At 40.5% G+C, this 15,624-nt stretch overlaps 2 protein-coding genes across 2 annotated transcripts; one reads left to right on the top strand and one right to left on the bottom strand.

The window, feature by feature from the left end:
* Positions 1 to 341: 341 nt before the first annotated feature.
* ATP5F1E (ATP synthase F1 subunit epsilon) lies at positions 342 to 4,238 on the top strand. Its single transcript, XM_060772025.2, has 3 exons — positions 342 to 473; positions 2,938 to 3,068; positions 4,114 to 4,238. The coding sequence occupies exons 1-2, from the start codon at positions 442 to 444 to the stop codon at positions 3,059 to 3,061; spliced, it is 156 nt and encodes a 51-aa protein (XP_060628008.1). The 5' UTR covers positions 342 to 441; the 3' UTR covers positions 3,062 to 3,068; positions 4,114 to 4,238.
* Positions 4,239 to 6,185: 1,947 nt separating this feature from the next.
* On the bottom strand, positions 6,186 to 15,585 carry TUBB1 (tubulin beta 1 class VI). Its single transcript, XM_060772026.2, has 4 exons — positions 15,404 to 15,585; positions 11,518 to 11,626; positions 10,549 to 10,659; positions 6,186 to 9,793 (listed from the first exon to the last, which is right to left on the bottom strand). The coding sequence occupies exons 1-4, from the start codon at positions 15,458 to 15,460 to the stop codon at positions 8,709 to 8,711; spliced, it is 1,362 nt and encodes a 453-aa protein (XP_060628009.2). The 5' UTR covers positions 15,461 to 15,585; the 3' UTR covers positions 6,186 to 8,708.
* Positions 15,586 to 15,624: the final 39 nt, after the last annotated feature.

The following is a 15,624-nucleotide window of genomic DNA, read 5'->3' as shown; positions in this document are numbered from 1 at the left end:
CAAAGTATAGGGAACACTTCTATATTACCTACCTTCTATCTACTATCCACAGATAAACCCTGATAAGAGGAAGTGACGCAATCTCATTTCTCAGTGAAGCGCAGGAAAGCTCTCCGAATTAGCGCCGAGGTGCCCAGCCAATAGGATAGCCCAGTCGAACAGCAGCGGTCATCTGATTGGCTGCGGCTTTTCCCTTAACTGACCAATCACAAATCGCTCGCTTACTCTCGCGCTCCTCCTCCTTCGAAGGAGGAGCGCGAGAGTAAGCGAGCGATTTGTGATTGGTCAGCCGGGCTTCGAGCTTGCTTGCGATTGGTCGGCCGGGCTTCTACTTCCGAATTCTGAAGCTCTTCCGGATTAAGCTTTCTTTCTCCTCTCCTCAGCCTGACCTTGCGGCTTTAGTCGACGGCGTTTGGGGTCGCGGTCGGTTGTGTGGCAGCCATGGTGGCGTATTGGAGGCAGGCCGGGCTCAGGTGAGGCCTTCTTCCTCCCTCCCTCCCCAGTCTCCTCTTGCTCAGTGATAGGGCCCAAGGGTAGCCTGTAGCTTTAAGCAGTTCTTCCTCTGGGCATGAGGCAGGGCATAGTGCACAAGCATACAGGTGCTGAGTTTTTTGTCCTGCTGTACAGTCGCACAAAGTGGAGGGTTCTTCTAGGTAGTCTCATTTTGCAGGTTGTCTTTTGATCTGCCCACTCCACTTCTAAATCTGTTCAGGAACTTCCAAGTTTATTTATTTACTAGCCCCTTTAAGACTTAAATCTAGAAGTAGTTTTCTAAGATCTACAGAGACACTCGCTGGAACACCTCAGCAAGCGAGAGTCCAAAAGTGGCAGGCTCAAACCCAGAACCTCAATCAATGGCTGATACCAAATGAGAGACTCCCCCCTGGGCACACAGAGGACTGGGCGACTTGGAAGGCACTAAACATCAATAGGAGCATAGTGTCTAGATCTAGGGAAGTAATGCTACCCCTCTATTCCGCTTTGGTTAGACCACACCTGGAATATTGTGTCCAATTCTGGGCACCACAATTCAAGAGAGATATTGACAAGCTGGAATGTGTCCAGAGGAGGGCGACTAAAATGATCAAGGGTCTGGAGAACAAGCCCTATGAGGAGCGGCTTAAGGAGCTGGGCATGTTTAGCCTTCAGAAGAGAAGGCTGAGAGGGGATATGATAGCCATGTATAAATATGTGAGAGGAAGCCACAGGGAGGAGGGAGCAAGCTTGTTTTCTGCTTCCCTGGAGACTAGGACGCGGAACAATGGCTTCAAACTACAAGAGAGGAGATTCCATCTGAACATGAGGAAGAACTTCCTGACTGTGAAAGTTGTTCAGCAGTGGAACTCTCTGCCCCGGAGTGTGGTGGAGGCTCCTTCTTTGGAAGCTTTTAAACAGGGGCTGGATGGCCATCTCTCAGGGGTGATTTGAATGCAATATTCCTGCTTCTTGGCAGGGGGTTGGACTGGATGGCCCATGAGGTCTCTTCCAACTCTTTGATTCTATGATTCTATAAACAATATTTCTTGTTGTTTCTTTGTCAGTGTTGATTTGGAGATTTTCTGGTTTACCTACTCTGGAACATGCAACATATAATTGTCCTTTAGGGGTGCCTTTCAAATCTATGATACTATTATCTCTCTTTGTGTGAATTATATATATATATATCTATGGCTGAATGGCGCTTTGTCAGGAGGGCTTTGATTACGTTTTCTTGCCCTGGTGAAGGGAGTTGGACTAGATGGCCTTAAGTGTTTTCTGTTGGTCATGGGGGTTCTGTGTGGGACGTTTGCCCCAATTCTGTCGTAAGTGGGGTTCAGAATGCTCTTTGATTGTAGTTGAACTATAAATCCGAGTAACTACAACTCCCAAATGTCAAGGTCTTTCCCCCCCAGACTCAATCTGTTTTCATATTTGGGCATATGGAATATCCGTACCAAGTTTGGTCCAGAGCCATCATTGTTTGAGTCCACAGTGCTCTCTGGATGTAGGTGAACTACAACTCCCAAACTCAAGGTCAATGCCCACCAAACCCTTCTAGTGTTTTCTGTTGGTCATGGAAGTTCTGTGTTCCACGTTTGGTTCAGTTCCATGGTTGGTGGAGTTCAAAATGCTCTTTGATTGTAGATTAACTATAAATCTCAGCAACTACAACTCCCAAATGACAAAATCAATTTTTTGAGTGATGGTCACTCCTTGGGTTAGTAGGTGTCTAACCCAAGATGTTTTGCTCACATCTATGACAGGCATCCTCTGAGGTTGAGGATGTCTGCCAGACAATTCCAGACAAGAATCAGTCAGGGTCAGCTAACACCTCCCAACAAAGGAGTCCCCCAGGCAGCAGCAGCAGCCAGGGTTTGAAGCTGAAAGACCATTAAATACTAATCAACATTCACACTTGCCTAGTTTCCAACAGACTGCACAACCTCTGAGGATGCCTGCCATAGATGTGGGTGAAACATCAGGAGATAATGCTTCTGGAACATGGCCATACAGCCCAGAAAACTCACAGCAACCCAGTGATTCTGGCCGTGAAAGCCTTCGACAACACCTTTCAAGTCCTGTCTGATAAGATGATTGATACTCTTAACCATTATCAAGAGGTTGTAGTCCAGGACACCTGCAGGGCTGAAATATTATCATGTAAATATTATCATGATTACAGAGAGAAAGGGTTTAATTGTTCTACATTTTTATGTTATGTTTTTAATTTACATTGTGTCGTAATTTTTTAGCCATCTTGAATCCTGATATCTGTAGAAAGGTGGAATGAAAATGAAGTAAATAAATAATATTTCTAGTCCTCTCTCACAGTGATTAATGTATGTGTGAACTTGCTTCTGTCTTGAGAAAGTGTGGAAGCAAAGCTGTATGTTGTCTTACTTTAACAAAGCTTGATACTAGGAGAGTATTCCATTGATATGTACTTCCTTTTTACAGCTACATCCGATACTCACAAATCTGCGCCAAGGCAGTAAGAGATGCACTGAAACCACAATTTAAAGCAGAGGCAGAGAAAACAGCAGGAGCCAATGTAAAAATAGTGAAACCTAAAAAAGAATGATATGGAAGTAAGTGAAGAATTTCGTGGAACCCTTTTTCAGTGTAGTGGTACACGTTTTTACAGGACCAAATAGTATCTTCTACTGTCCTCTGTGTTAAATGCTACAGATGGTTCATACATCACTCACAAAGATAAAATTCGGGTTTTAATGTCCTTGTAACCCTCTTTGAGAGTTGAGTGTTTTAAGACCACAAAATTGTTCATCCCATTTAACTGTTCAAATGAGAGTTTATAAAGACTCAAGTATTATTTGGGTGTATTGTGATATTATATTATGAGAGGATACAGCTATGTGGCAATGGAGATGTTCAGCTAAGTTTCTTTTGTTGCAGTTGCAATAGATCTGATAAAGGGATGTCAAACATGGGTTTCCAAAGCCAGCCTTTACTGGCTATTTAACATAAAATCTTTATTTTAATGGCATATTCAATAGGAATCTAATTTGATTTGTTATGCTCACCCAATTAGAAACATTGAATCATAGACCTTAAAAACACCTACTTACCAAATTTCCAATGATTCAGTGAGTCTGCTGCAGAAAGAATTCTATCTAGGCCATGTAATATTGCATCAATTATGCGCATTTGATATTTGGAATGGCCTTGGACCATGATTTCTGGATTATGTGTTTTTAATGTTTATATTAATATGTTTTTAACTCCACGTTTTAATGTTTAAATGTTGTTACATTGTTATGATCTAATTGATAGTTATATGTTATTGTTGTTTTATGTTAGGTTTCATATGTATGTGAGGCAATAATTTTGCCATAGATATATTGGAAACCGCTTTGAGTCCCCCTGGGGTGAGAAAAGCAGTATACAAGTGAAATAAACAAATAAATTAAAAGTCATTGGCTAACTGAAATATGGTTAGGAACTGTTATGAGTTATGTTGATTTGTTGTGCAAAGTAGCTCACTTTAATAACTTATTTGGAGAAGTTGTAAACCTCAGATGTATAGAGAATAATTTCTTAATTATTGTATTAGGAGTTTTGAGCCAAATTGTGCAGTGTAACATGTATTTATTCCAAGTTTTATTTGTGTTACAGGGTCTGATCTTCTAGCAGGCAAAATGACAGCTGGTGGTTATGCACCTAGACACAACTGCTTCGTGCTCTTTGGTGTTTATCTGTAAATGTGTAAATCAGCATGCCAATAAATGGAACTTTATGAACATGCTTCTAATGCAGTGTTTCTCAACCTGGGGGTCGGGACCCCTGGAGGGGTCACGAAGGGGTGTCAGAGGGGTCACCAAAGACTATCAGAAAACACAGTATTTTCTGTTGCTCATGAGTGTTCTGTGTGGAAAGTTTGGCACAATTCTATCATTGCTGGGGTTCAGAATGCTCTCTGATTGTAGGTGAACTAGAAATCCCAGCAACTACAACTTCCAAATGTCAAGGTCTAGATTCTCCAAACTCCACCAGTGTTCACATTTCAGCATATTGAGTATTCCTGCCAAGTTTGGTCTCGATCTATCATTGTTTGCGTCCACAGTGCTCTCTGGATATAGATGAACTACAACTCCCAAACTCAAGCTTAATGCCCACCAACATTTTCCAGTATTTTCTGTTGGTCCTGGGAGTTCTGTGTGCCAAGTTTGGTTCAATTCCATTGTTAGTGGAGTTCAGAGTGCTCTTCGATTGTAGGTGAACTATAAATCCCAGCAAATAATACTCCCAAATTACAAAAATCAACACCCCCATCAACCCCAACAGCATTCAAATTTGGGCATATTGGGTATTTGTGCCAAATTTGGTCCAATGAATGAAAACACATCCTGCATGTCAGATATTTGCACGATGATTCATAACAATAGCAAAATTACAGTTGTGAAGTAGCAACGAAAATAATTTTATGGTTGGGGGTCACCACAACATGAGGAAATGCATTAAGGGGTCACGGCATCAGGGGGGTTGAGAACCACTGTTCTAATGTATATTCCCTTACTTAGTATAATGATACAGCACTTTTTGGGGAATTGTGTAACAAAAAGGGGGATAATAAGAGTTATTTGGATAAAAGCATTCAATCAATTGTGGTAATATGCTTTAAAATATAATTAAAGCCACCTTCAAAGATCTCAGTAAACAACATCCAGATTGAGAGAAGATTATATTGTTCATTTACTAAACAATACTGCGCTCAGAAGTTTCACTGATTTCAATAGGGCTTATTCCCAAGTAAGTTACTACAATATTGCAGCTTTGTTCTAATAGCTAGTTTTAAATTGTAAATGATTAGCAGTTCTAATCCGAGGAGAGGGGCGAGCTCCTTCTGTTAGGCCCAACTTCTGCCAACTTAGCAGTTCGAAAACATGCAAGTGTGAGTAGATCAATAGGTACCGCCTTGCTGGGAAGGTAACGGTGCTCCATGCATTTATGCTGGCCACATGACCTTGGAGGTGTCCACGGACAACTCTTCGGCTTAGAAATGCTTTTATTTCCCCCCAGAGTCGGACACGACTAGACTTAATGTCAGGGAAAACCTTTACTCTTGACCTTAATTTGGCAGGTAATACCTGATATTGCTTTGAACACAGCATTATTTTGGGAAGTCCTTCGATATGTTGTGGTTATCTATGTTTCTAGAATGTACAAAATGCAATGATGCTTCTTTTTCTCATTGTGAATTGGAGGACCAATTCAATTTGAAAGTAATCAAGTTCTGTCAATTTCAAAAAGACAATGGGATCTGTGCTGAAATATTTTCCATTTAAAATTATGAGGCTTAGGAATTCAAATGTGATTTCATTTGTAACGAGGAGATAAGAACTCACATTTTCTTTAATTTTTGACTGGACCAATTTATACCTACAGCCCAAATTTTTTACTTTCATTATAAAAGGTAGACTAGTACTCCTAGGCTAGCCTTCCTTATAGTTTTATTAAGACAAATGCCAAATCCATGTGTATACTCTGTAGCTTGTCTTTGAATTCTTTTGGCTAGTGTTTAAATGCTGCACAATGACTTTGAGATAAATCAATTCTTTCCTTTAGCTATAAAGTTTGTCTTCCCTCTCATCCTTAATTAGTGGAAAGATCAAGGAACAAATAAACATTCACAACATTTTATCATACTTTTAATTACGTTTTATTGCATAGTACATGCAGCAAAAGGCATACTGTAACAATGGCAGCTAAAAAATAGCTTGTCACACAAGCTGACATTGGTATCCATCACTTTTTTTCAGCTAGCAAAATGGGTTTCAATAAAAAAAGGAAAAGTAATATAAACATTCAAGAGTGTGCACTAAAAAGCTCAAATGGTGCTCTCAGTGTACACTTATGAGTCCATAAAATAGCCTGGAAATAAAAGCACAATTTTAATTGTCAGCTGAGGAAAAGGAAAACAAATATTGAGCTGCAGTAAAGGGTCATCCATTTCTCTAAAGCCAGAATGGGCACCTTGTGCTTTTCCAGTGGTGGCGTATCAGAGCTCCATCCCAGGAGCATACGATGCTAAGAGCAACAGTTTACCAATATCTCATTTTAATGCTAAATTTTCATTTTACTGTAAGAATTTATTACTCTGCCTATATCATTTTTGACATTTGTGCATGCCTTCTGTTTACTGCTTTATATACATTTAATATTTTTTATATGAAACTTCTATTGAATTGTCATTGATCATGATAGCTGGAGCTGATGGGAGATCTGGAAGGTTGGACTGGAAGAGACCTTGTGGGCCATCCAGTCCAACCCCATTCTGCCAAGAAACAGGAAAATCACAAGCAAACCACCCCCGACAGATGGCCATCCAGCCTCTGTTTAAAAGTCTCCAAAGAAGGAGCCTCCACCACACTCTGGGGCAGAGAGTTCCACTGCTGAACAGCTCTCATAGAGGAAGTTCTTCCTAATGTTCAAGTGGAATCTCCTTTCCTTTAGTTTGAAACCATTGTTCCGCATCATAGTCTCCAGGACAGCAGAAAATAAGCTTGCTCCATCCTCCCTATGATTTCCCCTCACATATTTATACATAGCCATCATGTCTCCTCTCAGTCTTCTCTTCTGCAGGCTAAACATGCTCAGCTCTTTAAGCCACTCCTCATAGGGCTTGTTCTCCAGACCCTTGATTATTTTAGTTGCCCTCCTCTGGACACATTCCAGCTTGTCAACACCTCTCTTAAATTGTGGTGCCCAGAATTAAACACAAGTTGTGAGCCAAGAACTTTGGGAAGCACCACATGGGCAAAATACATCCTATTTCTCCTTTCATTTCTTGGCCTTTGAATCCTATAGTTGGAAACTCCCTTTTCGTACACAAGTATACACACATACCACTGTACAGCATAACCTGATCTATGTCTACTGGAAAGTTAAACCCAGAAATCAGTAGGATCTACTACAATATGAGTGCACACGATTACCAGTCTTCAGAAGTCAGGCATCTCATGAATTCAAGCATTTAAGGTATTCCTTAAAATCTTTAACAATGATATTCTCAACTCATTTTGTTAAAAGCAAACCTGCATTTTAGAATAACAGGTGTGTGTAAGACATAGACCAGCTCCATGTCCTACAAATATTTTATTACTATTGAAATATTCAGATTAATTTAAGTTCTCAAATTACTCTGCTACTTTTCTAAGTGGACTGAGCCCACTGAAATAACTGGAAGTTCACACATGGCTTTGACTTAAGTAGTTTGAAACAGTGGTGACATGAGAGAAACCCCCACAAGAATGGTAAAACATCCGGGCATCCCCTGGGCAATGTCCTTGCAGACAGCCAATTCTCTCATACCAGAAGCGACTTGCAGTTTCTCAAATTGCTCCTCACTTGAAGAAAAAAAAAGAATCCTCATTCCATGTTCAATATTAGGGTGAGTCAAGGAAGTACAGTACTTTACATAATTTGTTAAATTCAGTGGTTCAAAGTATGGCAAGGTTAATAGTTTTGATTGCTTTTCAAAAGATTGTTGGGGCAGTGGGAAAACTGCTGATATCTTGTTCTGGCAACTTTTCAGAATATGCCAAAAATGGAGAACAGTTTTGTGCTGCTATTGCTTTCGATTTCATCAAGAGCGTCATTCTTAGTTGCACAATTATAGAATCAATAAATTGGAATAAACTCAGAGGAACATGCAGTCCAATCTCATTCAGGAATACACAATGAAAGCACTTCAGCCTCTGAACCTCCAGAGAAGGAAACCCTGATATACAGAGCCAGAGTATTTCATTGTCAGATAGCCCTTACTGTCAGGAAGTTTTTTTTAATGTTTACGTAGAATCTTTTTTCCTATTGTTTGAATCTGTTGCTCCGTGTCCATCATGGTTAGAATGCTGACTCACAGTAAAATCTGTCCGATGAATAGATGTGCAAGTCAGCTAAACAGCTGGTGAAAAAAATTGCTGCCCCTTTTATTTTAAACGGATAATACTTTGTATCTAAACAGAGTCTTTATTCACTTGGCTGCTCCTATAAGATTGGTTATATGCTGAAATTAATTTATTATATGAAAAAATCCATCCAGGAAGACAATGTGTAGATATATGTCGAGGGATTTCTTTGGATGCGTATATCTTTTGAATGAACCATGTTCTTTGGTTTAATATACAAAAATGTATTCAATTCCTTCTGAAAACAGGTGAGTCCCGCAAACCTATGGGAAGTAAGGTGCTTTACAGGGTAAATTACTGTTCTTAAGGATCTTCCTTTTCTTCCTGACTGACTTCCTCCTCTTCTACTTCTACTTCCTCATATTCTACTACATCTGCTGTGGCATCTTGATACTGCTGGTACTCCGACACCAAGTCGTTAGTGTTAGCTTCTGCTTCTGAGAACTCCATTTCATCCATTCCTTCGCCAGTGTACCAATGAAGAAATGCTTTCCTCCTGAACATTGCTGAGAACTGTGCGGAGATCCTGCTGAAGATCTCCTGTATGGCCGTGTTGTTCCCTATGAAGGTAGAAGACATCTTCAGTCCACGAGGTGGAATGTGGCACACAGCCACCTTGACGTTGTTGGGAATCCATTCCACGAAGTGGCTGCTGTTCTTGGTCTGCACAGCCAACAGCTGCTCATCTACCTCCCTGGTAGACATCTGGCCTCGAAAGATGCAGGCCACTGTCAGATATCGTCCATGACGTGGGTCGCTGGCCGTCATCATGTTCCTTGCATCAAACATCTGTTGGGTGAGCTCTGGGACGGAGAGAGCTCTGTACTCCTGGCTGCCCCGAGCTGTTAATGGAGCAAAGCCTGGCATGAAGAAGTGGAGTCGAGGGAATGGCACCATATTAACAGCCAGCTTCCTCAAGTCAGCGTTAAGCTGGCCAGGAAACCGGAGTGAGGTGGTGACGCCACTCATGGTGAGAGACACCAAATGGTTTAGATCCCCATAGGTTGGAGAGCGGAGCTTCAGCGTTCTAAAACAGATGTCATATAGAGCTTCGTTATCAATGCAGAAGGTCTCATCCGTGTTCTCAATCAACTGGTGCACAGATAAGATGGCATTATATGGCTCAACAACAGTGTCAGAAACTTTGGGTGATGGGAGCACACTGAAGGTGTTCATGATCCTATCTGGATATTCCTCTTTGATCTTGTTGATCAGAAGAGTACCCATACCAGATCCCGTTCCACCGCCAAGAGAGTGGGCAAGCTGGAAACCTTGGAGGCAGTCGCAGCCCTCACACTCGTTCCTCACAACATCCATGACACTTTCAATCAACTCAGCTCCTTCAGTGTAATGGCCTTTTGCCCAGTTGTTACCAGCACCTGAATTTCCTGAAAGACAATCATACATTCCTCGTTATATATTTTTATTAGATAGTGAAATGGGATGAGGAGGAGGTTACCAAACAAATCAATTCACAATTAATTTAAAAAGGAAACATGGCTACATCCAAATGCAAAAGGGTCCAAAGCAAGCCAGCTACTGCTGAAGTAATTCTATCAGGCAATATAAGATGCTTGTAATTACTTTGGAAACAACATGTATCCACATATATGCAAAAGGGCAGGTATTAAGTAATATATTTTGTCCAAAATATGCAGCCATAACAGTTAACAATGCTATTTTGCAGTAATACTGCAGTATGAAAGCACTGCCTAGATTCTGTCTACCTGTAATTATTAAAAGAGCTCTTGTGAGCAAGCATTTTAACAAAACCTTCCCAGAGTATTTGGAAGCTAGAAATACTGCATTATTTTTTGGGAATAAAGATGGATTGGGGTTGAGTGTTCTTAAACAATGGTTATACAAACCACCCCTCTTCCTTCAGGGAATTCTCAATTATCCCCCTATATTCACATATTCTGCAACCAACTACATCTCAAAAATATTTGGGTGGGAGGGGCTCTAGCATTCATTTCAGTTGTTTGCCATTTCCTATAAGGGGCACACTATTACTGCACCATTGTACATATTAGATTTGAGCATTCATGGATTCTGGTATCTTTGCGTGGTCCTGGAATTCAAACCAGTGAATCCCAAGAAACCACAGTATTAGATTGTATTAATATTAACACATCACACTTACCATGAATGAAGTTGTCAGGTCGAAAGAGGGGACCTATTTTGCTTGATCGCACACTGTCCATTGTTCCAGGCTCCAGGTCTACTAGGACAGCACGGGGAACATACTTATTGGCTGCAGAAACAGGTGAACCACAATTAGTGCAAGAAGTATTGGGGGTTGCTTTTTAAAATTATTTTTAAATATAAATTTCAATTTCTGATTATTATTTTTAACTGCTGTATCTCACAGAAGACCTTTGACATATTAAAAAGAGCTCAAAATAGCTCTCTGAAATCTATGGACTCACACTAGTAGCCTCAACATGCCAAGCAGTGACGCTAGGCCTACAAACAGCCGAATGTTTGTAGGCCTATAAACATGACAACTTGAACACATTTTGAGCTATCACTCTGAGAAATGCTTCCTCTGTCCAAGAGATCCAAAGCAGCAGGGAAGCGCCACCAGTTACTAAAAGGAGTCACCGCAGCTCAAACTCCAAGACTTTGTTCTGAAGAGCCATTCCCCAGTGTGTACAGTACTATATAGAACTTGTTCATGGCTCATACCATGATCTCTTGTCTTATACCATATTTGTGCTCAGAATAACTTTCCACCCTATTCCAAGATTTTTAAGGCTAAATGTTTGCTCTAAACTTAAGTTCGCAATGCCAATATATTTATGAAGCCAAGAAAAAAGGCTGCATTTCAACCATTTCCACATTTTGACAATGTTGTGCTCCATCAATTAAGTGGAAGATTCCTGTATTCAAAATAAGCTCCATTAAATTCAACTGCACAGCCCCTGTGCTATAGTGCTATGATTTCTCTTTCTGGGGTTGACACTGCGAACTGCCCATCTATTATTGTAAATGGTTCTGCACATATACATACAGGTAAACTTCATTCAGGGCATGGAAGATAAAATCTTTGCTATTTTTATCTTTTAGAATTGCATCAGCAGGCAATTTAGCCAAAACCCTCCGTACTTACAATAGGCTTCATTGAAGTACACATTAAGCCTTTCCTTTTGCAGCGGTGAATCACCACAGTAGTTCCCTGTGATGTCGATTCCATGCTCAGTACTTATGACTTCCCAGAACTGAAAAATGAGCAGAGAAGATAGTTTGAAAAAAAATTATTTTAAAAACAGAAAGAATGATTAGAGGAAACTTTACATTATTATTTGTTTCCTACTCTTTTTTTAAGACAGACAAGAACTTTCATTCAATATATTTATTGCAACTTCAGCAGGTACAGAAGGCAAATATGTGGCAAACCACTTGTCATTGAAAGCCAGCATTTACCTGCCTTAAATGGGATAAATACTATTTTCCATTACTGCCAAAATGTAGTAGCACACTATAACAGATTTAATTGTACCAAATGTGGTTTGTTTCTCAGCCCACCGTTGACATCAATAATGCCAGAACACAATTCGGCACAGTTTTCAGGACACCCTTGGGATACCTCATGCAGTCTACGTACCACTCCCCCTGATTTATACCTTGCCTTTTCACTAAAAACATGCTCAGGACATAATTCAAATTAAATAATACATCTTAAATATTAATGCAACAGAAGGAAGAAATCGCTCAAAAAAAGTCAGTGCCATAAATGTAAAGAGAGAGTGTGAGACAGCAAAATTAGAAAGTGACATTAACTAAAATTAAAAGCTCAGTATTAAACCTTTCAGCATGGGACAACAGAGATATAACCCTTAAAATGCTGTTAAGGAGGAAAACAGCAGGGGGAGAGTGAGGCACGGCTGCAAAGCTAAAGCATTGGCCAAAATGAAGCCCACACCACAGTTGCAACCAGTACTTCAAAGCTGTGCTGGCAAAAATATTATAAGTACTGTACTCCTCACAGTTAATGTTATAGTTGCAATTTAAAAGTAGCCCTTTACTTTCTTGTTATTCAGAATGAAACAGTGACCTTAAAGATACTAGCAGTTCAAAAATATCCAAATGTGAGTAAATCAATAGGTAGCGCTTCTGCAGGAAGGTAATGACACTCCATGCCGTCATACTGGCCACATGACCTAGGAGGTGTCTATGGACAACGCTGGCTCTTCAGCTTAGAAATTGAGATGAGCACCATCCCTCAGAGTCAGACATGACTAGATTTAATGTCAAGGGAAGCCTTTACCTTTACCTTTACCTGGATTGCTGCACAGCCTTCTATATGGGAGACTCTACCACCTTTCTGAGCCCAACTGAAAAGACAAGATTCTGGCTCTCTCTTATTTCCCGTCTTCTACTGAGTTAACTGAGTGCAAACTAATTTTGATATTGGTTTGCAGCACTTGAAATAAAATGATGGCAAAGAGGGAACAAGAGAATCTGAACCATTTTAAATGCAGCTGAAAAATTTGGATGGCAGAGGATTGATCAGGATTGTCCCTCCCAAGCAGAGGTGGCTCTAGGTAATTTTCAACAATAAGCAAACAGTATTTTGGCACCCCCCCCCCCCCCCAAACCAATCATTGATATATATTTTCTGTTCATCATGGGAGTTCTGTGTGCCATATTGGGTTCAATTCCATCATTGGTGGAGTTCAGAATGCTCTTTGATTTTAGGTGAACTATACATCCCAGTAACTACAACTTGCATATGTCAAGGTCTATTTTCCCCCAAGATCGCCTCAAGAGCACCCCTGGGCAAAATCAACTATACTGCAAATGCTTACTTTGCATAATTGGTTGAGCCGCCCCTCCTCTCAAGTTAAGGCAGCTGGTGAGTATGCAATATCCAGTGTGCCTTTTCTCTACAAGCCTAAAGTGATACAGACTGGAAGGAATCATACGGAGCTGGTTTCCTAATAGAGCGTGCCTATCTAGCCAGCCCACGAGGACATTCAACCCTACTGTCCCCTTATCTGGAATGGCAGGAGGTGAGTGCAAACACACCCTCCTTCTATGGACATCAGCGCTTCCAAATGCTGCTTGAGCTAACTTATACATCCAGAGGCAGTATACTTTTGAAAACAAATGCAGGGATGGCCATCATCTTCACATTCTAGTTCCAAACACATCTGGCCATCTGTTTTTAGTCTGATCCATCAAGACTATTTCTAATCATCTTTGGTTTAGAATTTCAGTCAGGATATTAAAAAGGAAACTCATGCACACACAATTGAGTCTTCTTTTTGATGTCCTGACTGAAATTTTAAACCAAAGATGATTAGAAATAGTCTTGATGGATCAGACTAAAAACAGCTGGCCAGATGTGTTTGGAACTAGAATGTGAAGATGATGGCCATCCCTGCATTTGTATTCAAAAGTATACTGCCTCTGGATGTAGAAGTTTACCTGATCTGTAATTAAAAAAGGTAAAGTAAAGATAGTCCCCTGACATTAAGTCCAGTCATGTCTGACTCTGGGGTGTGGTGCTCATCTCCATTTCTAAGCCGAAAAGCCAGCGTTGTCCATAGACACCTCCAAGGTCATGTGGCCGGCATGACTGCATGGAGCGCCATTACCTTCCCGCCGGAGCGGTACCTATTGATCTACTCACATTTGCATGTTTTCGAACTGCTAGGTTGGCAGAAGCTAGGGCTGACAGTGGAAGCTCACGCCGCTCCCCAGAATCGAACCTGCGACCTTTTGATCAACAAGCTCAGCAGCTCAGTGCTTTAACCCACTGCGCCACTGGGGGCTCCAATTACCGGGGATCTGTAATTACTGATCCTCATTTAGAAGATTTAGATCTTACTTGAGTCTTGCTATACATTCCACATTGATAGTTTCAATCACCCATAGTTCAAATAAAACTCTTCACAATGTGCTACAATATGTCATCAAATCCCACCTTTCCTCCTGGACTCCTGTTAAATCAGTCTACCTCAATACAGTCTTATATATAATACTAAAATTCATTGTGGATAACCACGCAACTGTTCAGGTTACAGGAGCTCTGCCTCCTTTCTCATGTGACCACACATCAGAGTACACATGCAGAATTATATAGTAGTTTCTTTTTAATTTCTTAAATAAAAGAACAGAACTAAATCTTGAATGCATTCTAGAACCCAAGGTAAAAATGCTGGAGGTGCAGTAAAGGGCAAATAATTCCTTAGTCAGATATGGATGTACTGGTCCTCAATGAATATAGTACTGCAAGTATTGCTAAGGACCTAATTATTCCTTTTGAGCTAATGAATGAATTTGTTGGATGAAAAAATAGCAAATTTTGTTAGTCTTATATTGCTCACTGCATACATATGATACAGTTACTTTAACAATCAAGAAGAGATCAAATAAACTAAGAGAAGTGTGTGTGTATCAGTTTTTTTAAAACCTGTCAGTGACCTAGAGGTCATGATGGTTATATGAGATCATAAAATTAAAGGGTAATTATGTGTGTTTTTCCCCCATATGGTTAAACCTTATGGAAGCAGAATACTGGATTAGATGGAGGCAGATCTTGGAAATGTTACTCTTCTAGACTACAACTCACAGAATTATCCCAACCAGCATTGGTAATTGTAATCCAAAAAAAGTAAATTTCTCCCTCAATGGATGGATGACCCCTTGACCTAATCTCATTTATTCTAATTTACTCACTCACTCCATTCATTCATTCATTGTAATCCCATGGTTTGCACGTGCAATCAATGTTAATTGTATTTTCTTGATCCCATGCTCCCCAAATGCACACCAGATACTATTCCACAGATATATAAACCCATTTTCCTACTTCCAACAGACCTCACTACCTCTGAGGATGCTTGCCATAGATGGAGGCGAAACGTCAGGAGAAAATGCCTCTAGAACATAGCCATATAGCCCGGAAAACCTACAACAACCCAGATACTATTGTTTACTAACTGCTTCCCCTTATCTTTCAGAAAACATTACTAAAACAAGCCTCCTACCTTTGCTCCAATTTGATTCCCACATTGGCCAATCTGGACATGGACAATTTCACGCATTTTGCATAGGATTCAGCAATGAGAATTGACTCCGTTTTCTCCCCTAAGATGTCCTTTCTTGGGGGGAAAAAGGATCACTCCTGCAAAATGTGGCTTGTATGGTGAATGGGGGAAAATGCATCAAGGAGAGGGAGTGTCTGATACCTCCCATTTTGCTGACTAAC

Source organism: Anolis sagrei, chromosome 4 (genome assembly GCF_037176765.1).
Source record: "Anolis sagrei isolate rAnoSag1 chromosome 4, rAnoSag1.mat, whole genome shotgun sequence".
In the NCBI taxonomy this organism is placed as follows: domain Eukaryota; kingdom Metazoa; phylum Chordata; class Lepidosauria; order Squamata; family Dactyloidae; genus Anolis; species Anolis sagrei.
This window is presented reverse-complemented; position numbering and strand designations above follow the sequence as displayed.

Coding starts and splice junctions, on each gene's coding strand:
- ATP5F1E (XM_060772025.2), top strand. CDS start 442: ATGGTGGCGTATTGGAGGCAGGCCGGGCTCAG. Junction 474..2,937: donor TGGAGGCAGGCCGGGCTCAG/GTGAGGCCTTCT, acceptor TCCTTTTTACAG/CTACATCCGATACTCACAAA.
- TUBB1 (XM_060772026.2), bottom strand. CDS start 15,460: ATGCGTGAAATTGTCCATGTCCAGATTGGCCAATGTGGGAATCAAATT. Junction 11,627..15,403: donor GGAATCAAATTGGAGCAAAG/GTAGGAGGCTTG, acceptor CTCATTTTTCAG/TTCTGGGAAGTCATAAGTAC. Junction 9,794..10,548: donor ACCTGACAACTTCATTCATG/GTAAGTGTGATG, acceptor ATTGTCTTTCAG/GAAATTCAGGTGCTGGTAAC.